Raw genomic sequence first — 26,315 nt, forward strand, 5'->3', positions numbered from 1 at the left:
ACTCCCTCGCCACTCGCTCGCCACTCTCTCGGCACTCTCTCGCCACTCGCTCTCCACTCCCTCGCCACTCTCTCGCCACTCCCTCGCCACTCCCTCGCCACTCCCTCGCCACTCGCTCGCCACTCGCTCGCCACTCTCTCGCCACTCGCTCGCCACTCCCTCGCCACTCCCTCGCCACTCTCTCGCCACTTCCTCGCCACTCCCTCGCCACTCCCTCGCCACTCCCTCGCCACTCCCTCGCCACTCCCTCGCCACTCTCTCGCCACTCGCTCGCCACTCCCTCGCCACTCGCTCTCCACTCCCTCGCCACTCGCTCGCCACTCCCTCGCCACTCTCTCGCCACTCTCTCGCCACTCCCTCGCCACTCCCTCGCCACTCCCTCGCCACTCTCTCGCCACTCCCTCGCCACTCCCTCGCCACTCCCTCGCCACTCCCTCGCCACTCCCTCGCCACTCCCTCGCCACTCCCTCGCCACTCGCTCGCCACTCGCTCGCCACTCGCTCTACACTCTCTCGCCACTCGCTCGCCACTCCCTCGCCACTCCCTCGCCACTCCCTCGCCACTCCCTCGCCACTCCCTCGCCACTCGCTCGCCACTCCCTCGCCACTCGCTCTACACTCCCTCGCTACTCGCTCTCCACTCCCTCGCCACTCGCTCGCCACTCCCTCGCCACTCTCTCGCCACTCTCTCACCACTCTCTCGCCACTCTCTCGCCACTCCCTCGCCACTCGCTCTACACTCCCTCGCTACTCGCTCTACACTCCCTCGCCACTCGCTCGCCACTCCCTCGCCACTCCCTCGCCACTCCCTCGCCACTCCCTCGCCACTCCCTCGCCACTCCCTCGCCACTCGCTCGCCACTCCCTCGCCACTCGCTCGCCACTCTCTCACCACTTTCTCGCCACTCTCTCGCCACTCCCTCGCCACTCGCTCTACACTCCCTCGCTACTCGCTCTCCACTCCCTCGCCACTCGCTCGCCACTCCCTCGCCACTCTCTCGCCACTCTCTCGCCACTCTCTCGCCACTCTCTCGCCACTCTCTCGCCACTCCCTCGCCACTCGCTCTACACTCCCTCGCTACTCGCTCTCCACTCCCTCGCCACTCGCTCGCCACTCCCTCGCCACTCTCGCCACTCGCTCGCCACTCCCTCGCCACTCGCTCGCCACTCGCTCGCCACTCGCTCGCCACTCCCTCGCCACTCCCTCGCCACTCCCTCGCCACTCCCTCGCCACTCGCTCTACACTCCCTCGCCACTCGCTCGCCACTCCCTCGCCACTCTCTCGCCACTCTCTCGCCACTCTCTCGCCACTCGCTCGCCACTCGCTCGCCACGCCCTCGCCACTCCCTCGCCACTCGCTCGCCACTCGCTCGCCACTCCCTCGCCACTCCCTCGCCACTCGCTCGCCACTCGCTCGCCACTCGCTCGCCACTCGCTCGCCACTCCCTCGCCACTCCCTCGCCACTCCCTCGCCACTCCCTCGCGCACTCCTCGCCACTCCCTCGCCACTCCCTCGCCACTCCCTCGCCACTCCCTCGCCACTCCCCTCTCCACCTCCCTGCGCCACGACGCTCTACACTCCTCCCACTCGCCTCGCTCGCCACTCCCTCGCCACTCCCTCGCCACTCCCTCGCCACTCGCTCGCCACTCCCTCGCCACTCCCTCGCCACTCGCGCGCCACTCGCTCGCCACTCCCTCGCCACTCGCTCGCCACTCCCACTCGCTCGCACTCCTCCCACTCCCTCGCCACTCCCTCGCCACTCGCTCTACACTCCCTCGCCACTCGCTCGCCACTCCTCGCCACTCCCTCGCCACTCCCTCGCCCTACCCTCTCCACTCCCTCCCACTCGCTCGCCAGCTCCCTCGCACTCACGCGTCGCCACTCGCTCGCCACTCGCTCGCCCTCCCTCGCCACTCGCTCGCCACTCGCTCGCCACTCGCTCGCCACTCGCTCGCCACTCCCTCGCCACGCGCTCGCCACTCCCTCGCCCTCCCTCGCACTCGCTCGCCACTCGCTCGCCACTCGCTCGCCACTCCCTCGCCACTCGCTCGCCACTCGCTCGCCACTCGCTCGCCACTCGCTCGCCACTCGCTCGCCACTCGCTCGCCACTCGCTCGCCACTCGCTCGCCACTCGCTCGCCACTCGCTCGCCACTCGCTCGCCACTCGCTCGCCACTCGCTCGCCACTCGCTCGCCACTCGCTCGCCACTCGCTCGCCACTCCCTCGTCACTCCCTCGAACTCCCTCGCCACTCGCTCGCCACTCCCTCGCCACTCGCTCATCACTCCCTCGCCACTCCCTCGCCACTCCCTCGCCACTCTCTCGCCACTCTCTCGCCACTCTCTCGCCACTCTCTCGCCACTCGCTCGCCACTCCCTCGCCACTCCCTCGCCACTCGCTCGCCACTCCCTCGCCACTCCCTCGCCACTCCCTCGCCACTCCCTCGCCACTCCCTCGCCACTCTCTCGCCACTCTCTCGCCACTCGCACTCGCTCGCCACTCCCTCGCCACTCCCTCGCCACTCTCTCGCCACTCTCTCGCCACTCTCTCGCCACTCCCTCGCCACTCGCTCGCCACTCCCTCGTCACTCCCTCGAACTCCCTCGCCACTCCCTCGCCACTCCCTCGCCACTCGCTCATCACTCCCTCGCCACTCCCTCGCCACTCCCTCGCCACTCCCTCGCCACTCCCTCGCCACTCTCTCGCCACTCTCTCGCCACTCTCTCGCCACTCTCTCGCCACTCGCTCGCCACTCTCTCGCCACTCCCTCGCCACTCTCTCGCCACTCTCTCGCCACTCCCTCGCCACTCCCTCGCCACTCCCTCGCCACTCCCTCGCCACTCCCTCGCCACTCGCTCGCCACTCGCTCGCCACTCTCTCGCCACTCTCTCGCCACTTCCTCGCCACTCCCTCGCCACTCCCTCGCCACTCCCTCGCCACTCCCTCGCCACTCCCTCGCCACTCTCTCGCCACTCCCTCGCCACTCCCTCGCACTCCCTCGCCACTCCCTCGCCACTCCCTCGCCACTCCCTCGCCACTCGCTCGCCACTCGCTCGCCACTCTCTCGCCACTCTCTCGCCACTCCCTCGCCACTCCCTCGCCACTCCCTCGCCACTCCCTCGCCACTCCCTCGCCACTCCCTCGCCACTCCCTCGCCACTCGCTCTCCACTCCCTCGCCACTCGCTCGCCACTCCCTCGCCACTCGCTCTCCACTCCCTCGCCACTCGCTCGCCACTCCCTCGCCACTCTCTCGCCACTCTCTCGCCACTCCCTCGCCACTCCCTCGCCACTCCCTCGCCACTCTCTCGCCACTCCCTCGCCACTCCCTCGCCACTCCCTCGCCACTCCCTCGCCACTCCCTCGCCACTCCCTCGCCACTCCCTCGCCACTCCCTCGCCACTCGCTCGCCACTCGCTCGCCACTCGCTCTACACTCCCTCGCCACTCGCTCGCCACTCCCTCGCCACTCCCTCGCCACTCCCTCGCCACTCCCTCGCCACTCGCTCTACACTCCCTCGCTACTCGCTCTCCACTCCCTCGCCACTCGCTCGCCACTCCCTCGCCACTCTCTCGCCACTCTCTCGCCACTCTCTCGCCACTCTCTCGCCACTCCCTCGCCACTCGCTCTACACTCCCTCGCTACTCGCTCTACACTCCCTCGCCACTCGCTCTCCACTCCCTCGCCACTCCCTCGCCACTCCCTCGCCACTCCCTCGCCACTCCCTCGCCACTCCCTCGCCACTCCCTCGCCACTCCCTCGCCACTCCCTCGCCACTCGCTCGCCACTCCCTCGCCACTCGCTCTACACTCCCTCGCTACTCGCTCTCCACTCCCTCGCCACTCGCTCGCCACTCCCTCGCCACTCTCGCCACTCGCTCGCCACTCCCTCGCCACTCGCTCGCCACTCGCTCGCCACTCCCTCGCCACTCCCTCGCCACTCCCTCGCCACTCCCTCGCCACTCGCTCTACACTCCCTCGCCACTCGCTCGCCACTCCCTCGCCACTCTCTCGCCACTCTCTCGCCACTCTCTCGCCACTCGTTCGCCACTCGCTCGCCACGCCCTCGCCACTCCCTCGCCACTCGCTCGCCACTCGCTCGCCACTCCCTCGCCACTCCCTCGCCACTCCCTCGCCACTCGCTCGCCACTCGCTCGCCACTCGCTCGCCACTCGCTCGCCACTCGCTCGCCACTCCCTCGCCACTCCCTCGCCACTCGCTCGCCACTCCCTCGCCACTCCCTCGCCACTCCCTCGCCACTCCCTCGCCACTCGCTCTACACTCCCTCGCCACTCGCTCGCCACTCCCTCGCCACTCCCTCGCCACTCCCTCGCCACTCCCTCGCCACTCCCTCGCCACTCGCTCGCCACTCCCTCGCCACTCCCTCGCCACTCGCTCGCCACTCGCTCGCCACTCCCTCGCCACTCGCTCGCCACTCGCTCGCCACTCGCTCGCCACTCGCTCGCCACTCGCTCGCCACTCGCTCGCCACTCCCTCGCCACTCGCTCGCCACTCGCACCATGCCATTGTGAACCACTTGCTCACAATTCGCTGTGAGCCGCTCACTTTTAGTTGGTTGGCCTTCCCCCGCACATGGCTGGATACGTATAGTGCTGAAGAAGCTTAACATTCAACTCGCCGCTCACTCTCGATTCGCCAGTCGCACTCGCCATACTCCACGCGCACCGTGTCTCCACGAGGCGTGCGCGCCTCGCACGCAAGTTTGGACACGTACACGCACGCTTGGTCATGCGCACACGTTGGCAAGGTCCACTACGTAGGAAGAAGTTAAACCCACACACACACACGTACATAAGCTTGCGTACGCGCGTGTGTGCCCCCTCCCCCCCCACCACCCCCCCCGTCTGCGCCAGGCGCGGGCACCGTGCAGCGCGTGTGCATGCTGCGCAGCGGGCAGGGGGCGCCGGCGGGCGCACGCGTGGTGATGCTGAGGAAGGCGAGCCGGCAGACACTGGCGCGCAGCTCGCCACGGCTGGCCGGCGCGCACGTGTGCATCCACCGCTGCAGCGACTCCTTCATCTACCTGCTGTCGCCGCTCAGGTGAGGAGCAGCAGCAACAGTAGCAGGCGAGCTGTGGTGTCACGGCCGGGTCGGTGAGCTGTACCGTGCCCGGGGGTAACGCTGGGTTTTACCCGGCTACTCGATTGCCAAACGCGCAAACTGGCTTGCCCCCCCCCCACCACCCCGTGCTGCACAGGTTGGAATCTGGTAGACCGCTCCTGGTTGTACCGCTGCATGTGCTAACCGTGAATTGCGCGGTCTGCTTCGATGTGGCCGTTAGGGATCCCCTCTGGTCATTCGCAACGAGCAGGACTTTGCGTGCCGGTATCGCGGTCCAAATTTGCCAAATGCCAAAAGTTACATCGCATATTGTAAAATGGGACTGCACACACGCACGCACCTCCGATTAGCACGGTTGGCTATGTACTGTGCAAAATAAATACATGTACGTACATACTGCAACATCGCCCCCTCCTGCAAAACTGCTGCAGACCGAGTCTCTGAAGCATAACGTCGTCGTGATGATAGCCTTGTGCTGTAAGAATGCCGCGAATATCAAATGTTGAAATGATTTGAGTCGATTCGGAAATGCGGCGTGCTGGGGAGGTCGGATTCTTGACATCGTTACCCGTAGTGGCGTCACACACGCCATGCGTGCCACGTCACGTCCTCTGGCTGCCGGGTGGTGCCGGCGCGCCGCTGAGAATGTGCCGGAGCTGAGATGTTTTGTCTTTGCTTTCCGGCCACGACGACGCCCCTCCGACCAAACTGACGCGCGTGCCGCCGCTGCCGCTGCCGCCGCCGCGTCGACAGGTCGGTTAGCGTCGAGCGATGCCGACGGACGATGCTGGTGCTGGGCCCCGTGGAGACGCACGTGACCGTGCACGGCTGCGAGGATGTCACGGTGGTGGTGGCGTGTCGTCGCCTCGTCGCCTCCGCCTGCTCCGCCTGCACCTTTCACCTGCTCACGCCGTGCCGGCCGCTGCTGGTGTCGCCGCCCTGCGGCGACGCCGGCCTCACGCTGGCGCCGTACCACACGCACTACCCGCTGCTGGAGGAGCACATGGCTCGGGCGGGCCTTGCCGCCGTGCCCAACCGCTGGGACCAGCCGCTGTGCCTGGGCGGGCCCGAGGCCGATGGCACCAATGAGAAGTGCTACCGTCTGCTGCCTCCGAGCGAGCTGCACCTGCTGACGGTGCCGTTCACGATCGCGGGCGGCACCACGAGCGAGGTGCCCGGCGGGCTTCCCGTCGCGTACGAGCGGGCGCTGGAGGCGCGCGAAAAGAGCGTGCAGGCGTGGCAGCAGACCATGCGATACGCCAACCTCACCAGGCAAGCCCAGCGTGTGTGTGTTCGAAGTGTTCCTACACGTATGTGTGTGCGCCTGTCCAAAAAGAACAAGCCCTTACCTCCTCGGTGGTGCCGAATGGTAACGCTGTGGTGGATTTGAGGAATGCCATGGAGGGAAGATTAATTCCATAATCGGCTATACCCCTTCATGACGCTTGTAGCCACCACAGCGGCCAAACTGGGGCGCGATGTGACTGGTAACTCATCCACCTTCAAATAAACTACCACCAAACCACATAATATGTATATATAGAACGAAGCTTTTGCTGGAAGGCCCCTGGGAGACAGGCGTCTTTGACGTTTCCTAGCCACCCCCATTTGGCGGAGCCAGGAGACTGATTCCTTACCCTCGGGGTTCCTCCAGAAATGGCAAAAAGCCACTGCGGGTGGCCACGTGGAATGTTTGAATGCTCACTGCGGAGGAGAGGCTGGACTGGTCCCGCCTGGATCTCTGCGGTATTTAGGAGGTCCGGTGGACTGGCTCCTTCCACCATGAGGAGTGGACAGTCTTCTATTTGGGGCAGGAGACTGCCAAACAACAGGGAGTGGCTCTTTTGAATATTTAAGGGTTGTTGGCGCATGGCGGTGAGGTGTGGAGAGCTGTAAGCCAGGCTACTGTGGGCTCACCTTCCCATCAACTAGAGGTGAGGAGAGGTGGTGGTGGTTACTTATGCCCCCAACGAAGATGAATATCAGTGGAGGGATGCAGGCTGACTTTAATGCCTGAGTGGATCATGATATTGGCACCTGGGCTAGAGTGATTGAAAGGCATGGGCCATATTAGCTCAATAACAACGGTAGGAGGCTGCTAGAGTTTTGGGCAGCCCATGGGCTTGTAATTATCAACACACTGTTCCGGCATCGGCGCATCCACGCAACATCGTGGATACACGCCGGGTCTATCAAGAACATCTGCTGGACTATATAGTGATGGACCAGCGGATGCGGGCCCATGTCCTCGACACCAGGACCTACCGTGGAGCTGTTCAGTCCATTGACCACCGGCTTGTCATCTGTAAGATGCGACTGCCGTTCTTCCACTCCAGTGGTGGGTGTACATCCAGGACCCCATTAAAACCCACAGTGGCCTAGTATCAGCTAGCTGCTGAAAGTTGCAAGTGAAAATTTCATCATCGCTTGCAGTTGAGGTTGGCATCATCCCCCCCTCCTAATGCCATGGGGAAATGTTCGAGGTTTAGGACTGTGGCTCATGCAGCTGCAATGGCTGCTTTAGGTTCACGGTCCAAACCTCCTTAGAGACCCTGGCTGACAGAGGAGGTGTTCCGGCTGACTGATAAAAAGCAACAGGCCCACTCCCATCATCTACAGCATCCCACGTCAGAGAATGAGGAGGCTTACCGCAGCCTTCGCTCAGAGGTTTGGAGAGATGTGCGGTGCTGCAAGGATGGGTGGTGGTCACGGGTTGCTGAGGAGATGGAGTCTGCTTCAGTAGCCCGCGATCACAAGTCATCCCATCAAAAAAGTGACTTATAGTGCCACACCTACCACCATCATTAGGGGAAAGAAAGGTTTGCAGATTTCTGAGCATTTCTGTGAAGTCTTCTCGGCCATGGTCATGCCCTCCCTTCTCTATGCTTGCAAAACATGGACCTCCCCTAATGGAACATTTTCGCCGGTTACAAATATTTAGGCTGGCCTACCTGCGATCCATCCTGGGTTTAACCAGGCTGGATTAGATGAGGAGCTCACAAATCCTTGAAAGATCTGGACAAGTCCCATCGGTGAGCTCCTCCGGCAGGCAAGGCTGCGTTGGCTTGGTCACTGCATGCTGAAACAGCTTTTGTTCGGCCAGATAGAGGGGGATAAACGGGCGCGGCACGGGCTAGAGAAGAGATGGAGTGATGTGGTATAAGAGGATGTGGAGCTGAGTGGACTTGCTGATGACTGGTACCAGCGATGTCAAGATCGGCCTCTGTAGAGGAGGCTCGCGAAGGACGCTACTGGGCAGTTTGAGGCAGTCGCCCTCCAACAACAACGGAGGGCAGAGGGGCGATGCTCACAACAACGAGCGGAGCGGTGGGTGTCTAAAACACAGCGAGTTGGCACTGTAGGGGGCACAGGTGGTGCATCGGCCAGTCATCTCAGTCAAACTATGGCACCTGGATCTGTCTTGTGACCTCCTGCCAGCGGGCGTTTGACACTTCCCGTGGCCTTAACGTGCACATAGTCTGGCACAAACACAGTGGTGACGTCACTGCCACTTACTGGCGAATGGCAGTTGTTGTGGGCCTGGCCACCCACCCCCTCGCGTACTTTTATTTCTTTGTAGGTGCTCGCTAACAGCACTTACCCCGAAAGTCTGTTCAGGGTATGCAGGGGATCTTTGTCTTTTGTCGTATCTGTGGAGAGTGGTTGGCATGCTGCACCATGCCGACCCTCACGCCGCGACGCGTCACGCCACGCTGATGCACGTGGCCCCCTCACGCTTTCCGTGCTCCACAGGGAGAAGACGGCTCAGTTCCGGATTCTGGTGAAGGATCTGTTCTGTGAGTGGCTGAAGGACTCGGGCCACCAGAAGCAACTCGACGGGCTCATCCCCACGTCCGAGCAGCACGCCGCGCCGCCATGACGGGGCGCCTTCGACAACGGCGGCGCGGTCACCATCGCCGCCATCATCGTCGCCACGGAGACGCTGTCAACATCACCACCGTCGTCACGGAGAAGCTGTCGTCACCGTCGCCACGGAGACACTTCCACCGCTACGGTGACGCGGTTACCACCACCGTCGCCACGGAGAAGTGGTCACCATCACCCCCGTCGCCAGGTGACGCGGTCACCACCACTGCCGCTGTCGCCGATACGACGACACGCTCGCCACCACTGCCGCTGCTGCAGAGGTGGAGTTGCCACGGCCGCAGCGATGCAAGGCGCGACGCAGAGTCAAGCAGGCGTTCGGCAACCTGGCAACCACGTGGCATCGCGCGTGTGACAATCGGCCGCTTATGGTTTGCGTATATTGGAGCCGGTTGAAGTGGCTTCCCGTGGCCGTGTGTCACTGCATTGCGGCCTTCTGAATTCTGAGCGTTAACTTTATACCCATGAGAATCCGAAAGGGGCCTTAGTCTGGCTCGGCAAGCCTCTGGAAAGAACCTTGACCCAAACAATGCTAAAGTTGCCTTAATATGACTCTATGACCCTTGGGAAACGGTAGGAATCCGAGAGGTACCATAACACCGGGGATCTGCGGTATCGTTTGGCATACTTTTTAACGAGAGCCGTTTCACGGGTTGTGTATTCTTTTTAATCCGGTGACTTGAGCTATGAAACACAGGTGAAGCTGACATTTGAACTGTGATTTGTGTGCCGGTGTGCTGCGTGTGTCGATATCGGGAGTGGTGGCGCAGCGGTCGGCACCCCTGCGCGCCGAGCCCCGGTGACCCGAGTCCTGTTTCTCGCCACTTGTATAGGTCAACGGCGAGCGGTATTGGAACTGGTGCTGGGCCTCCCCTAGGTTGGCTCGGCCTTCAATAAATTAGTAGTCGGTGCAGTGTGTAAACTTCAGCACTGGGGAGACAAAGGCGGCTGGGCGTGGTGCTGGACATACCACTCTCTTGAGCAACGCGCCGGCTTTAATAGGTGCTCACTAACGGCACTTGCCACCACTAACCGTCTGTGTCTATTGTGTGTGTGCGTGTTTTGTGGGGAAGCGTGTGATTAAGCCTTTGACTGTGAGTTTTAACGATGATATAAAGGTACCAGCAACACCACAACCACTCCCAACCGTAACAAAGCCAATCACTGGTTACAGTGCAACCACGCACGTCAATCCACTGCTGGATGAGGCTTCCCCATGCTGTGAGAGTTACGGGGGTCATTTGACCAAACTTCATCATGTCTGTCATGAGGATGAGGCGGGAGGGAGGGAGGGGAGGAGGTTGATAAGGAGGTCGTGGAGTGGGTGGAGGAGGAAGAGGAGGTGGTGGAGGGGGCGGAGGAAGGGGAGCAGGTGGATGAAGAAGGGGAGGAGAGCAATGAAGTGGAGGGAGAGGGTGAGGATAAGAGGGAGGAATGGGGGGCGGGAGAGGCTTGAGATAGAGGTGGAAGAGACGGATGAGGAGAGGGGTGAGGAGGAGCAGGAGGGATGATGGAGGTGGAGGTCGTGGAGAGTGTGGCGTGGGAACGGCGATGCGCGTCGCCGGCTCCGCGTGTTTGCACACCGAGCGGGGGTGAGAGGAGTGGCAGCTGGTGGCGGTTTCCAGGGCCACCGTTCCCGTTCGTCTGTCGCTCACGGGGCTTCTCGCTCGTCGCAGAAGACTCCACGTGTTCTTCTCAGACCAAAGTCCCATTATTGCCTCGGGGTCGACGACTCTTATCTTAATTCCCTATTCCCTGCCGTTGTGTCCCGAGGAACAATTGGGGGGTGAGGTTGGGGGCTCAAACAGAATTTCTCATTTGGGCCCCCAATGGGCCAGCTCCCCCCCCCCTCCACCACTGCCCCCCAGAGAGTGGTCGTGTTTCCATTGGGAATTGGCGGTGGTTCTGTGCCAGTGGGTTTGCATGTGGCAGTGGTGCATTCCAAACTGGTTTGAGCTGTGTGTGCCTGCGTAGTCCGAGTTGAGTGTGGGGGGAGCGGTGACGCGGCGGCTTATTTACTTTGCACTGCGCTACGAAGCTGGCTACAAGCCGAAGATCGAATCCAGTTCACGGCTACCAACACCGATGACGATAATCTGAACTGGTCCCAGGCCTCCTCTAGGTCAACTCAGCCTCAAATCAGTATCTGGTGCGATGTGGGAACATCACCACTAGGGAGACAAAGGTGGCCGGGCGTGGTGCTGGACACCCACCCCCTCGTGTGCCGTGCCGGCCTTCGTAGGTGCTACTCGCTAACAGCACTTGTCCCAGCAGTCTGTTAAGGCTACATGGGGGATCTTTGTCTTGTTTGTTTTTTGTATTCGTACAAATTATTAACGATTCGTCCGCGTATGAATATTTGACTGTGTTTTGGCTAATAAAAAACAGGTCTGTGTGGTTTTTTTTACATGTTTTATAAGCTTAATTAATTGTGTGAAGTTTTATGACGAGTCTGGTGTGTGACAATGGTTTTGTAGAGTTTACACTGAATAATAAATATATGAATAATCAGGTGAGAGTCACAATTTTGTATATATTTCCACCATAATTCCGATTCCATTTCACAGTCGATTATAAAATTGAGTCACGTCTGTGTGCCCACCTTCAACTTGCTCTGACCAGCATGATGGAAGTGTAATCTATTTGTTATTTTACCAGGTAAGGCCCACTGAGCTGGCTATCACAAATGAAATCTCTACGGAGTGGCTTATCGTGTGGAAATGTAGAGCAGTCACATACTCTAACGCATGTTGATTGTTAATGTGGAAGGGAAAACCGGAGGATCCGGAGAAGAATCCATGCGACCACGGGGAGAGAGACATACAAATTTCAAATATACAGGCATTGTCAGGGTTGTGATCGAATCCACGACCTGCATACCAGGCGAGGAAGTAAACATTGTACAATAGTCACCATGACCCACACTGCATGGGGAGGCACTCATCCAGTAGTGGATTTACAAATGCGCTCTACATGTACAGCACTGTCCACGATGGGTATGTGGCCGTTAAGCTGATGCATGAGGTCACACGCATTGCTGATGAGTCGGTGAACTTGAAACTGATCCACGGTAGTCTTACGATGACAGGGCCACCCAATAGACATTGAGCCATTCTGGCGAGACCCTTCTTCATGGTGACTCCCAATGCGACTGAAGCCGATGCATTTGCTCGTCACAATTGTTCCGTATCTGCAAATATTCTGGGGAAACACATTTGCGAAATCGTGGCCATGAGCCAGTGGACTAACCGATGTTCGTATTATAAAGGTTGAACAATCCTGCTGCAGGTTTCACAAATCCCTCCCCCACCCACCCCCTCTGTCCACCCAGCAGTAAAAAATAAAAGTCCCTCCTTCGGTAGCGTACGGTGGCTTAAAGTGCGAGTACTGCCACCGTTTTCAAGGCGTATATGGCACGCGCGGAAGAGTAGGCCAAAATGCCCTCTTGAGTTCAGTGATTTTTCTTAACCTGGGGTGTGAGATGCCCTTTCTGGGTGAGACGTGGCCAGATTTTTAGAAGGTAAATAATCTCAAACAAATTAAGCACGGGCAACGTAAGTACAACTTGCGTTGTTTCATCAAGCCCTCTATGTATTCATTAACATTGCACATTTTGTCTACGATTGAGAACCATAGGGGTGCTAGGCTGCAGTTAAAGTGGAATGAGAGGGGACATCTGCATGGCCACCGCGGTGGTAATCCGATCCAATCTGGAGTCGGGATTCGAACTCGGCCAAAGGTAGCGGGCGGAGCTACGTGGAATATACAGGAACCATCCAGACGGTTCCACGAGGGGGCTGTAGGCGGAGCTTAGCTCCGACGGGAGGCATATAAGCGTGGGCAGGAGAGGACTTGGGGTCGGTGTGGGAAGCCTCGGGTCCGGACGGCATCGCCGCTCTACCTGTCCTTGCCAACGACCACGTGGCGAACCTCCGGCGAAGCAGCATCTCCTCCAGACGGAGACGGATCGTCAAGGCAGCGGGGGGGGGGGGGGAGCGAGAGAACTACCCAGAGAGAGCGCGGAGCTGTGCAGACATTCTGTTGAATAAAAGACACGAGTCCAGAGTCGTCGTGGAAGTCGTTTATTACAAAAGGTTAACCACCGTCTTCGTGAGAGCTCTGGTGCTCTATTGGAGGAGGGTCCTTCCGCCAGCGGTGGTGTCATCTTGCCGTTGCGGAGGCTGCGCCTTTGCCTGACGTACTTTTTCGTACGACAGACATCAGGCGCTGACGTGGAGTAAAGCGTTCGGCTCTCGGTTCGAATCCAGCGGCCGCCCCTGGTTAATACCGCGAGTAATGCTGACCGTGATGGGCACTGCTCCGCGCCGTCCACTTGACAGTGGTTAAAGATTTTCCTGTTCGGCAATTTGTGTTGCTGGCGTTCCAAAAAAAAGTCCCAAATCTGCCAAATATCGAATATTACAGGGCAAATGACTCGCTCCAATGGGATGAGACGCACAGCCAGCAAGCGGTGATCACTTCCACCCCACTCCCCTAACTGGCAGACGAGTGGACCCGTGTCACTCTTGCAAAATGAGAATGATCCTGTGTTCTCTTTAGAATTTTCGCCGCCGTTTAAACGAAATCAACGCGGAATTTGTTTCGTGACATTTGCCGAGTTAGCAAGCAAGACAACGCTCCGCATGTGGAAACATACGCACGTTTAGACGACGTGGATTACGTTGTGGTGCTGTCCATGCCACTTTGTTGAGCTTGCCATCATTTGTGGTCGCCATGTCGCTTTTTGATAAATAAGTGAACACCTCAGTGGGGCATTGCCTGGTAGAATTTGGATGGTTCAGTGATGCGTCTGTGTGTGTTGGGTGATTTTTTTTACCTTGCTTGTACTTTGCACTACTATCGTGTTGTTGTACTGTTTGTTGTCACGTTCTTACCCCGTGCCTCTACTGGACATCTGTGAATAAAGAGCTTTAGAGCTCAACGTTTATTCCAAGTTAAAATTACATCGCGACGGAGTGACAACGGCCAAAGGAGGCCAACGGGACGCATCCGAGAGGACGGAGTTCCACCGAGGAGATGGAGCGATGGCATCGGGGCTCGCGTACAGTCGCACACGTGGACTGTCGCTCACGTGGACTGTCGCTCACGTGGACTGTCGCTTGTGTGTTGTCACCCGCGTGGACTGTCACCCGCGTGGACGGGATGATTGGGAGACGCTATAACGGCTTTGGAGAAGGGCGACGCTTCATCCAAAGTTGACTCCTGCACTTCATTTTTTTTGTTAATACTTTTTTCGTGACTTGCTTACCTCTTCTCTACTTTGCACTGTAATGGGTGTTTTGTCGTAACTTTCTGAATCTCTCCCTCCCCCCCTCTTTCTTTTTTACTGGACATCTGTGAAAAAGAGATTTGTAGCTCATCGGATTCCTTCTGCCCAGGGATGAATAAAGATTCTGATCGCTTCTAGATTTGAAGCTTTCGTGACTGCAAGGATTCATATTCTTAGGTTTTTTCGGTAAAGTCACGTAGGTAAAACATTTAAATTAATAAAATAAAATAAAAATCACGACGTTTCGGAGGCAACACAAGTCTCCGTCATCAGGTGGGACCGTCACAGCCAGATTTGCTGTATCAAGTGAGGCAAGGATTCAAGATGTAATCCCTTACTCACTTGATGCAGCAAATCTGGCTGTGACGGTCCCACCTGATGACGGAGACTTGTGTTGCCTCCGAAACGTCGTGTTTTTTATTTTATTTTACTTTTATTAATTTAAATGTTTTACCTACGTGACTTTACCGAAAAAAACCTAAGAATATTCTGATCGCTGATGATGACAGCCGATTGAGTGCCCCACCCCTCCCTCCGTCCCACTATTCCAGACGATGCATCCCCCCTCCGATTGCTGCACCAATAATTAATTATTGAGTCACGACTCCAACCAAGGGCCGATTCCCTTCAATTTCGTCTGCGCCTCGATTGCTAATTACAGTACGAGCGAATCACAGAATGCATCGGCACAGATTGGTATAATTAGAACATCAGCAGCAGCCATGGTCAATCCACTGCTGGATGAGGCCTCCCTGCCCAAAGCCGCCACCAACTCCCGCGGCCCTGCGATGTAACAATCGCACCCAGCACCTGCTCTACACACCACGAGCAAATATCATCATTGCTCCATCTCCCCCCCCCCCCCCGTCTGTGCACGTCCTGCTCATGGGACGCGTTCCATGCCTGTCGGCTGTCGCTCCGGTATTAGTCTCGCCCGTCGGACATCATCGTCCCGGTTTCTGGCCGCGACCGCGTGCCCTGCCCAAGCAACCCGCTCATGATGACAACACATGTCAACCCCTTATCGGTGTCCCTACCTTATTACAGACCAATTCAGACCTTATTGGTCACCCGCATGGCCTTATAAATCCCATTACAAGGGAGGAACACAAACAAATAAACACATCATTTTTTTTGCCCGCACTGAAAGGGCTATATGCCGTATGGACCTGAAAACTCAATTTCCCTGTACAAGAATACGGGTAAACCCTACGGGTTGACAATTATGTGATGATGTCGTTCACCCGAATGTGTGCTCTCGAATCCACGTGTTCCTCTTTCTCTGCGTCAGTGGTAAATCCAAGCGCGCGTCTCCCTTGCTCCTATGCGCACTGCTCAGTTGTTGTTTACATATTCGTGTTGTTGTTTACATATTCGTGTTGTTGTTTACATATTCGTGTTGTTGTTTACATATTCGTGTTGTTGTTCTCGTTTATGTTGATGGCCACGTGTTTCTTGAACCACGTCAGAATGAGAATCCGTATTTAGACTGGGAGAATCCGATGAGCTATGAAGCTTTTTTCCCACACGTGTCTTTTTCACGTGTCAGAGAGAGAGAGAGATCAGAAACGGAATATGTATTTCTACTGCAGGAGGAATCCGATGAGCTATGAAGCTCTTTATTCACAGATGTCCAGTAAGGGCACGGGGTAAGAACGTTACAACAACAAGCAGTACAAGAACACGAAAGTAGTGTAACGTACAAGAAAGGTAAACACATCACCCAAGACACATACAAATGTAAATAAACCATCCCTAGCCTAACCAGGCAAAGCCCACCGAGGTATTGACTTATTTTTCAGAAGATACCTGCTACCACAAATGATAGGAGCTCAACAAAGTGGCCCATCATTTGGGCGCTGATGAAAATAATTATCATTTTCGACACACTTGCTGTTCCTGCATTTCGGTTATGAAGAGCTCCATAGCTTCTCAAGGACGAAGATAATTTGCAAACCCACTGGCTATCAACAAAGATTAGTTCATGAAGCCATCCATATATACAGACAGAGACACAATTTCAACCGAGAAGATGGGTACACACTCAGCAATCACTGGAAGGACGTTATCAACCAGTTCAAGTCATAACTGGCTGTGATGTTTCCATTTTAGAGCTGGCAGCCCTTGATTGGTGGAAGCCCACCACCTGTACCATCATTACCCACTACTACCCTCACCACTAGCAGCAACCTCCACCGTCACCAGTGTGAGTGTGTAAAGCGAGGTGCAATGATTACGTGGCAGCCCTTGAATTGGTGGAAACCCACCACCAGCGCCGTCGTTGCCCACTACGACCATCACTGACATTAACATTTAGCTGTCCCGCCCATGCTGCTGACACTTGGGCTACGCTCATTTTAAACCTTTATAAACTGTTTGCCTTTAGAGGCTAACCCCCTTTTCCTGATGACGACCGCTTGTGTTGCGATCGAAACGTCGTGGTTTCTATTTTTTTCCACTTTATTATTATTTTTCTATCTACGTGACTTTAGCGAAAGAACTAAAGAATATGAGCTCCATAGCTAATCGGATTCCTCAATTATATATACTTATGCTATCTAGACTTAGAAGTTTTCGTGACTGCAAGGATCCATACTCTTTGGTTCTTTCGGTAAAGTCACGAAGGTGAAAATAAAATTTAAATAACTAAATCACGACGTTTCGGAGGCAACACAAGCTTCCGTCATCAGGTGGAACAACCCCAGAAAAAAAAAAATTCTGCCCACGACAGTAAAACATTTTTTGCTGGGATTGTTCCACCTGATGATGGAAGCTTGTGTTGCCTCCGAAACGTCGTGATTTAGTTATTTTAATTTTATTTTCACCTACGTGACTTTACCGAAAGAACCAAAGAGTACATATGCTATCGTCCCCCCCCTCTATTGAAATCGTTTGATCACGGGTCCGCCTTCAGTGAATAATCCGGTAAACGTGGAATGTTTGGCCAACGTTCGCACAACGTTATTTTGTGTTTGTCTAACCAGATTTGTCTACCGTTGTTGACACTGGGGTACACAGGTGCAGTGCGTCTCACTTCCCGGTGGGTCTTATAATCCTGAAACATACGGTATACATGTTTTCTCTAAACTCTAAAGCAATGTCTTTGATGAGGGCTGCGTCTTATAATCCGGTTGGCGTGTGTAAGTAGACCAGATTTGTATAACTTTATTGACATACGTTTCATCTTCTTGGTTCTTTCGGTAAAGTCACGTAGAAGGAAAATAATAAAATAATAAAAATAAAACATTAAATAGTGACAATTATTTTATAATGTTTTATTTTTATTATTTTATTATTTCCCTTCTACGTGACTTTACCGAAAGAACCAAGAAGATGAATCCCTGCAGTCACGAAAGCTTTAAATCGAAATTTAACATACGTTTGATGGGGGGGGGGGGGGGGTGTGCGTTTTATAATCCGGTTGGCGTGTGTAATAGACTAGATTTTGTACAACTTTATTGACATTGGGGCATACGTTTGGTGGCTGGGTGCGTCTTATACTCCGGTTGGCGTGTGTAATAGACCAGATTTTGTACAACTGTATTGACATTGGGGCATACGTTTGGTGGCTGGGTGCGTCTTATAATCCGGTTGGCTTGTGTAATAGACCAGATTTTGTACAACTTTATTAATATTGGGACATACGTTTGACGAGGGGGTGGGTGCGTCTTATAATCCGGTTGGTGTGTAATAGACCAGATTTTGTACAACTTTATTGACATTGGGGCATACGTTTGACGAGGGGGTGGGTGCGTCTTATAATCCGGTTGGCGTGTATAATAGACCAGATTTGTACAACTTTATTGACATTGTGGCATACGTTTGGTGGGCGGAGTGGGATGCGGGGGGGAGGGGTCTTATAATCCGCACCTGAGGCGGATCACAAAATAACGATGACGAGAATAATCGATGCCGGGTGGGGATCGAACGGCGCGTCCGCGCTGGGGAGCCTCAGTGCGGGGCCGTCGGCTTGAGGCACGAGCCGAGGCGGCAGCTTTGCTTTTTTTGCGCGCTTTGTAATCAAGTGGCAGATTTTTTTTTTTTACTAAAAACAACGCGGTGGAATCTAATCTCTGATTTACGAAGATCGAGTAGCCGCGTGCGTGCGTCGTGGCTCGAACCCGCGATTGTATCGCCGGCGGTTTACGGGTGCGACGTGGGGACCGGCTGCGGTCGCGGTGGTGGTGGGGGGGGGGGGCGACCTCGGCCCGCAGTCGCGCTAGGCAAGACCGTGGTCTGCACCCCCCTCCTCGTTCCGACCAGGCCGCAATGGGGGACCGCTGATTTTATCTGCTTATTTAAAGCGAAATTTATTTAGTAAACATTTCCACCCCCCTTCCACTCCCTTCCACCACCGCGTATTTCCCAACAGCGCTAAGCAAAGTAAGTGCATTCGTCTGCTCCGAGCTTCGCTGCTCGCCGTTGTGGATGTTTATTTTATTGCTGTTTTGTGTGAAACCGGTTTAATGTCGTAACCTCTCACGCGAGATTGCAGTTCGCTCACGGGTCGAGCAAGAAGGGGGGGACAAAGGCAATGTTGTAATTAGCTGGGGAGTCGTGCAGATCGTGAGAATAATGCGGGTTAACGTGGGGGAACATTGCGGGCCGCGCGATGTTTCCGTAGCGCGGGCTCGGATAACGGAGCGCAGGAATTGATAACGGGGCCGTTCGATCAGCCGAGAGCGGGCGAGCGATACTCGATAAGAGGCGTCTCGTGTCACGGTATTTGCTATTTACGATCGCACGTTCGTGCAACAGCGACTCGGGACGGGATTGTGAACAGATTTGTTGTGCTGATGGCAGAGCGGTAAACCCGCATTGTCGCGAGGCCATTGAACGAGCTGCAGTACGACATTTAGGCTCGGCCAAACACTAATTAATCAACTACCAGCTACCTCTGGTTGGTATTTTAAACTATTTACTCCCGGTCCTAATAATAGTGTTATTATTTAAAATTCGCGATTGCTGAGCGGCAGACCCAATAGCCCCCCCCCCCCCCCCCCAAAAAAAAAAAAACGACGCGCGGCCAGCAACTAACAGCACTCATTGAAGGTTTAAACGCCGGTACCAAGCGACCTCATCGGGGGCTCCTCGCGCCGCGCCCCGCGGGCTCCGTGATCCGCGCCCCGCGGGCTCCTCGCGCCGCGCCCCGCGGGCTCCGTGATCCGTGCCCCGCGGGCTCCTCGCGCCGCGCCCCGCGGGCTCCTCGCGCCGCGCCCGCGGGCTCCTCGCGCCGCGCCCCGCGGGCTCCTCGCGCCGCGCCCCGCGGGCTCCGTGATCCGTGCCCCGCGGGCACCTCGCGCCGCACCCCGCGGGCACCTCGCGCCCCGCGGGCTCCGTGAGCGATCTCTCGAGACGCGCATTCGAGCGAGTCAACTGGGCACCCCCCTCCACCCCCCGCGGGTCCTTCCACCGCCGTTCTTGTCGAGTCTCACGCCTCCCACGGGCTCGGAAATCTCAGGGTCCTGCTCGCGACCTCCCCCCCCCGCCGCCGCCGCCGCCACACCGAGAGAGGCGACAGAGACGGAGGAGGAGGAGGAAGAGGAGCTGCTGTAAGGTGCGTGGTGGAGGAGCGCCGGCGATGGACATGGCGAACCACGCCGCCGGCGTGGGGAGACGCAGGGCCTCAGTCAAAGACCGATTCTCTGCCGAGGACGAGGCACTGAGCCAGATCGCCCGAGAGGTAGCGTCCTAACACCACCGTGTGTGTGTGTGGTGTGTGTGGTGCGTGTGTGTGTGGTGCTTGTGGTGTGTGTGTGGTGCTTGTGGTGTGTGTGTGTGTGCGTGTGTGGTGTGTGTGTGTTGTGTGTGTGGCGCGTGTGTGTGGTGTGTGTGTGGTGTATGTGTGTGTGGGGCGTGTGTGTGTGGTGCTTGTGGTGTGTGTGTGTGTGCGTGTGTGTGGTGTGTGTGTGTTGTGTGTGTGGCGCGTGTGTGTGTGTGGTGTGTGTGGTGAGTGTGTGCGGTTAGTGTGTGTGCGTGCGTGCGTGTGGTGTGTGTGGTGAGTGTGTGCGGTTAGTGTGTGTGCGTGCGTGTGGTGAGTGTGTGCGGTTAGTGTGTGTGTGGTGCGTGAGTGTGGTGAGTGTGTGCGGTTAGTGTGTGTGGTGTGTGTGTGTAGGGTGTGTGTGGTGCTTGTGGTGTGTGTGGTGAGTGTGTGCGGTTAGTGTGTGTGGTATGTGTGTGTGTAGGGTGTGTGTGGTGCTTGTGGTGTGCACGTGTGTGTGGTGCTTGTGGTGTGCACGTGTGGTGTGTGTGTGTGGTGTGTGTGTTTGTGGTGAATGTGTGTGTGTGTGGTGTGTGTGGTGTGTGTGTGTGGTGCTTGTGGTGTGTGTGTGGTGTGTGTGTGTGGTGTGTGTGTTTGTGGTGAATGTGTGTGTGTGTGGTGTGTGTGTGTGCGGTTGATGTGTGCGTGTGCTGCGTGTGGTGTGCGTGGTGCGTGTGTGCGTCTCTCGCTGGCTGTATTGTGTCTCTGTCCGATTCACGCTCACGAGATGATAACGGTGGCGGATGTGTATATGAAACGTGTCCTCGTGGGCCTCCTCTAGGTTGACTCGGCCGCAGGTGAGTAGCTGGTGTCATGTGTAAACATCGCCACTCGGGAGACAAAGGCGGCCGAGCATGGTGACAGCGACCCGCTCCTTTGCGAGCTGTGCCGGCCTTCATAGGTGCTCGCTAGGATCTTCGTCTTCGTTGTCGAAAGGCTGTGTGTCTCATGTGTGTCCTGTGTCTGTCCCTCAAGCGTGTCATGTGTCTCTGTGTCTGTCCCTCAAGCGTGTCATGTGTCTCTGTGTCTGCATGTATCTTTGCCGTGTCTTTTTAGCCACTTTTTCCCCTTTGTGTCTCTTGCGTTTCTGTGCCATGTGTGTCTGCGTCTCTGTCTGCGTGTATCTCTGTGTCTGCGTGCATCATGTGTCTCTGCGCATCCCTTGTCTGTGTCCCATGTGTCTCATGCGTAGACTGTGACCCCCTTGTCCCCCTATGTTTCCTGTCTCCATACTCATGTCTTGTTCCTCTTTTCTCTGTGTCCCTGTCTCATCATGTCTGTCCCTTCTCCCTGTCTTTATTATGTCCCGGTGTCTTTTTATGCTCCCCGTATCTGTTTGCCTCTTCGTTACTCTTTGGTTTTATCGGTAAAGTCACGTAGTTAAAACAATTAATAAAATAAAATAAATGAAAACAACTAAATTAAATCACGACGTTTCGGAGGCAACATGAGCCTCCCTCATCAGATTATTAATCCTTGCAGTCACAAAAGCTTCAAATCTATAATTAATGCCTCTTCCTTCTCGCTGGGTCCCCTTGCCCTACGTATGTATGTGTACGTATGTTGACATTCTTTCCCACCGTACATAGCCAGCAGTGGTAACCGGAGGTGTGTCACTATGTCCCTGTGTCTGTGCCTTTGCGTCCCCCTGTCCCGATGTCTCCGCGTTCCCAAGTGTCCACGTCCCCATGTCCGTGCGTCCCAACGTCCGTGTCCCTCTGTCCCAGTGTCGCGTGTCCCTGTGTCTCCATGCTGTCGCGTCCCCGCGTCCCCTGCATTTCCTGTGTTCACGTCTCCTCGCACTCCCGGTGTCTCCCTAACCCTCCTGGTGAACCGCGTGAGTTGATCGCGCAGCGCTTGCTCGGCTGACTCTTCTACTTGAAGCGGGCGAATGAATGGGGGTCCATTGATGCAACCACGTGCACCCAACAAGGAGAAAGACCTCCTCGACGCGGGGGGGGGGGGGGGGGGTAAATAAACAGAGCTGGGCCATCCATTTATTTATGAGCCACGAAATCGGCTCTTGCCAGGCGGATTGTTCCATCGCAAAGCCGCGAAGAGATTGTGACGACGAGGGGGAGGGAGGCCTTCATCCAGCAGTGGATCAATCACGGCCACTGACGATGACGATGACGCTATGCAGGCACTGTTATTTTTCCACGATATTTAGCTCCCCTCTCTTCACCTCCTCCCCTGCTGTGTCCGCCTCTGACCCGGCCCGTCCCGGCCCTTCTCTGCAGGGATAGAAACACGAGCGCACGGAGAGTTTTAACACTCGCTGCATTGTTCTACCCTTCGCCACCGCAAATGCCTTCTGTCCACGCACGTGGAAGCCTCGTTCGGACCAGGGCCTAGAGGCCCTGGGGCAGACTGCGGGCATTGCCAACCCTCGTGCCGATGTTGACGCTGGGGACTCACGAAATTAGCGATGCGTTACGTAAATGAAGGCAGTGTTTTGCGGTCGGCACGCTGGACTTGTGACCCAGATGTCGACGGTTCGATTCCGTCTGCCGGCACAGCAGTTGAAACGTCTGTGAAAAAGAGCTTTGTAGCTCATCGGATTCCTCCAGTATAAATAAATATCCTGATTCTGAAACAAAGTCGCAAGTTTCTTCAGTCCGCCAACCCCCCCCACCACCACCTCTGTCCACCCAGTGCCAGTGGTGTGAATGGCTAACGGCACCGTTAAGTCGGTCGGCAGGTCGCGTGCGGTGGCAGAGTAATGTGTGGGTACTCCCACCTCTTCCAACAACTTTGACCAGCGTGGAAGAGTAGGCCAAACAACTTTTACAGAGGGGCTATTCAGTGCTCCCTCTAGTGTGGAGGCCCTTCTGCTCGCAGTGGTGTGATGCAAGCAGTCACAGGGTTGCACCTTTTTCTGAAGCTCGCGTAGGCACGAGCAATAGCCTCCACCTTTCAAACTCGACGGTCGGTTGGTTGCTCACTGAACCGGATTATTAAACTTGTATATGAACCGGGTATTGAGGTCATCGCTCTGTCACTGAGCCACGCATTGAAGTCGTAGCTTGGGTCACTCGCTGAACTACAAATCTGTAGCCATCGCTTACCCAATGAATTTGGTGTTACACCATCACCCTGTCGCTGGTGTTGAGCTCATCGCTGTGCCGCCGAACGGCTCCTGTTCGAGTCCTGGGAGGGGAAGGGAGGAGGCAGCGATTCCGTGGCGTCGACGTTGACGTTGGGGGAATTGAGAATCGGCGATGCGGTAAAGCCGGGGCGGTCGCTGCCGCTGGTCTACACAGCTTCAAGCTCGACAGCCTGTCACCCCGCTCACTGAACCAGGCGATGACCTCATCACTTCACTCACTGAAGGTGTTGGACCGGTGTTTCGCATCATCGTCATCATCACTGTTATCACAACGGCCAACTTCACTGCCCTCATCATCATTAACATCGGCACCATCATTATCGTTAACATCGGCGCTACCGTCATTAACAGCAGTGCCATGATCGTTAGCATCGGTACCACCATCGCATGGCTGTTGTGGATTCAGCTCTCCCCACCTCATCTCACCGCAGCGTCGCTTTGGCATCAGAAGCACTTACTCTGCGATCACATGAGCGGGGTTTTTTTTCTCTTCTACTCATTACAGTTGGCGTTCACGATCGAGTGTGAAAAGTGAGGTCATTGTTTGCTCGCCGCGTTACACGGGGACAAGCGGCCAGGCGGCCGCTGGTGGCTCCGCCTTCGGCACGCGGCCGCAAACCCATTCGCTGTGGAGGAGGCAGCGGCGGCGAGGGTTGGCGGATCGCACTCCGATGTTGAGAAACTCACTTCTCGCGCGTGGACATCGAGGAGGTTTTTGTTTTCTTTGGAGTGCGATTGTGGATAGCCATACGAGACACGAGTACATCCATCGAATCGGCATCGTCAGTGGCTCACTGCAGCTCAAAGACTCAGTCCCTGCAAGGCGTGCGGTGAAGTTAGGAGATGTCCCATATGTGTGCGCTCGGCATTTGAAGGTCTGAAGACCATAATCGGTGATTTCACCAGCAATGTGTTCAGGTAGGCAGTTCCATATCCGGGCAGCAGAGTGTAGAAGGGAGCTTTCTGTCAGGGAGCATGTCCTGGCATACCCTGGCTTGCCATGAAAAAGTGGAACAGCAAAGTGTGGACTAATCCCCGTCTGTCCCATCTGTGTGGGATAGAGTGTTGCCCCCTCGCTTGTGTGGGCTTTTTTCTCCGAGCGCCCCGGTTTAAATAGTAACGTTAGGTTTTGTATCGCGTTTTGGTCGATGCAAATGGTATCTCACAAGGGGCGAGGAGAGAGAAAGAAAGAGAGGCTGAAGAGTGGAGCTCTCCATGCAGTTTTTAGAGTCGAGCTCTGTGTGCAGGCTGTAGCGTGGAGCTCTGTGTGCAGGCTGTAGAGTGGAGCTCTGTGTGCAGGCTGTAGAGTGGAGCTCTGTGTGCAGGCTGTAGAGTGGAGCTCTGTGTGCAGGCTGTAGAGTGGAGCTCTGTGTGCAGGCTGTAGAGTGGAGCTCTGTGTGTAGGCTGTAGCGTGGAGCTCTGTGTGTAGGTTGTAGAGTGGAGCTCTGTGTGCAGGCTGTAGAGTGGAGCTCTGTGTGTAGGTTGTATAGTGGAGCTCTGTGTGTAGGTTGTAGAGTGGAGCTCTGTGTGCAGGCTGTAGAGTGGAGCTCTGTGTGCAGGCTGTAGAGTGGAGCTCTGTGTGCAGGCTGTAGAGTGGAGCTCTGTGTGCAGGCTGTAGAGTGGAGCTCTGTGTGCAGGCTGTAGAGTGGAGCTCTGTGTGCAGGCTGTAGAGTGGAGCTCTGTGTGCAGGCTGTAGAGTGGAGCTCTGTGTGCAGGCTGTAGAGTGGAGCTCTGTGTGCAGGCTGTAGCGTGGAGCTCTGTGTAGGTTGTAGAGTGGAGCTCTGTGTGTAGGCTGTAGAGTGGAGCTCTGTGTGCAGGCTGTAGAGTGGAGCTCTGTGTGCAGGCTGTAGCGTGGAGCTCTGTGTAGGCTGTAGAGTGGAGCTCTGTGTGTAGGTTGTAGAGTGGAGCTCTGCGTGCTGGCTGTAGCATGGAGCTCTGCGTGCAGGCTGTAGCGTGGAGCTCTGCGTGCAGGCTGTAGCATGGAGCTCTGCGTGCAGGCTGTAGGGGGGAGTTCTGTGCAGGCTGTAGCGTGGAGTTCTGTGTAGGCTGTAGGGAGGAGCTCTGTGTGTAGGCTGTAAAGTGGAGTTCTGTGTAGGCTGTAGAGTGGAGCTCTGTGTGCAGGCTGTAGGGTGGAGCTCTGTTTGCAGGCTGTAGGGTGGAGTTCTGTGTGCAGGCTGTAGGGTGGAGCTCTGTGTAGGTTGTAGCGTGGAGCTCTGCGTGTAGGTTGTAGCGTGGAGCTCTGCGTGTAGGTTGTAGCGTAGAGCTCTGCGTGCAGGCTGTAGAGTGGAGCTCTGCGTGCAGGCTGTAGCGTGGAGCTCTTTGTGTAGAGGGGGTGTTGAGCTCTATGCCTGGCCTGTGCTGAGCTCCCCTCCTCGCTGCGTGCGGTCGCGCTCTTTGCACTCGCAGCCGTTTACCAGTGGAAAATGTGCGCTCATGGGGAGCGTGCCTCTAGCAGTGGGCGGCCAAGACACCCTCCTCCTCCTTATTCTCCTTCTCCATCTCCTCCTGCACGCTTGCACGCACGCACACGAGGCCAGCGCGGAAACCGTGGCGCCGGCGAACCGACACTGCACGGTGTTGGAAGATATCGCACCTGGTCAGGGTGACCCGTGACCCTCGCTGACCTTGAACCTGACCAGGGTCGTCCACGACCCTGGCTGACCGGCGACCGGCGACGACCGGCGGTGACCGTGCCGGCGCGTCTGCGCTGTCCCGCGTGCAGGCCGAGGCGAGGCTGGCGGCGAAGCGAGCGGCGCGCGCGGAGGCACGGGAGTTCCGCATGCGGGACCTGGAGAAGCAGCAGAAGGAGGTGCGGAGCAGCGGAGCGCACGCACACACACGCACACACGATCACGCACACACACGCACGAGCACGCACGCACATGCATGCACGAACGCACACGCACGCACGAACGCACACGCACGCACACACACGAACACACGCACACACACGCACATACGAACACGCACGCACACACGCACACATACACGAACACACGCGAACGCACGCACGCGGGTGTACGTACACACCACGGTACAGGCATTCACGCACGTGGGTGTACATGCACACCAGGGTACCCGCATTCACACACGGACGTACGTGGGTGTACGTACGCACTAGCGTACACACACACATACGTGTGAACAAGATTCCCCATATTGCCCTAACAGGCTGTTGGGGCAAGTGCTGTTA

At 56.6% G+C, this 26,315-nt stretch overlaps 2 protein-coding genes across 11 annotated transcripts in view; both read left to right on the forward strand.

The window, feature by feature from the left end:
- Positions 1–10,250, forward strand: part of TBCCD1 (TBCC domain containing 1) — a 32,874-nt gene extending 22,624 nt beyond the window's left edge. For all 6 annotated transcript variants that reach the window (XM_061576429.1, XM_061576426.1, XM_061576431.1 and 3 more), the window contains 3 exons: positions 4,870–5,056; positions 5,831–6,349; positions 8,831–10,250. In XM_061576429.1, the coding sequence (XP_061432413.1) occupies positions 4,870–5,056; positions 5,831–6,349; positions 8,831–8,957 (833 nt within the window). In that variant the 3' untranslated portion in view covers positions 8,958–10,250. The remainder of the gene's footprint in view (positions 1–4,869; positions 5,057–5,830; positions 6,350–8,830) is intronic.
- A 9,224-nt stretch (positions 10,251–19,474) lies between these two features.
- Positions 19,475–26,315, forward strand: part of LOC133358297 (leucine-rich repeat flightless-interacting protein 2-like) — a 40,636-nt gene continuing 33,795 nt past the window's right edge. For all 5 annotated transcript variants that reach the window (XM_061576545.1, XM_061576546.1, XM_061576548.1 and 2 more), the window contains exons 1-2: positions 19,475–19,935; positions 25,845–25,931. In XM_061576545.1, coding sequence (XP_061432529.1) covers positions 19,834–19,935; positions 25,845–25,931 — 189 coding nt within the window. In that variant the 5' untranslated portion in view covers positions 19,475–19,833. The remainder of the gene's footprint in view (positions 19,936–25,844; positions 25,932–26,315) is intronic.

The sequence above is a fragment of the Lethenteron reissneri genome, chromosome 61, assembly GCF_015708825.2.
Source record: "Lethenteron reissneri isolate LAM-NWPU_2019-01 chromosome 61, ASM1570882v1, whole genome shotgun sequence".
Lineage (NCBI taxonomy): Eukaryota > Metazoa > Chordata > Hyperoartia > Petromyzontiformes > Petromyzontidae > Lethenteron > Lethenteron reissneri.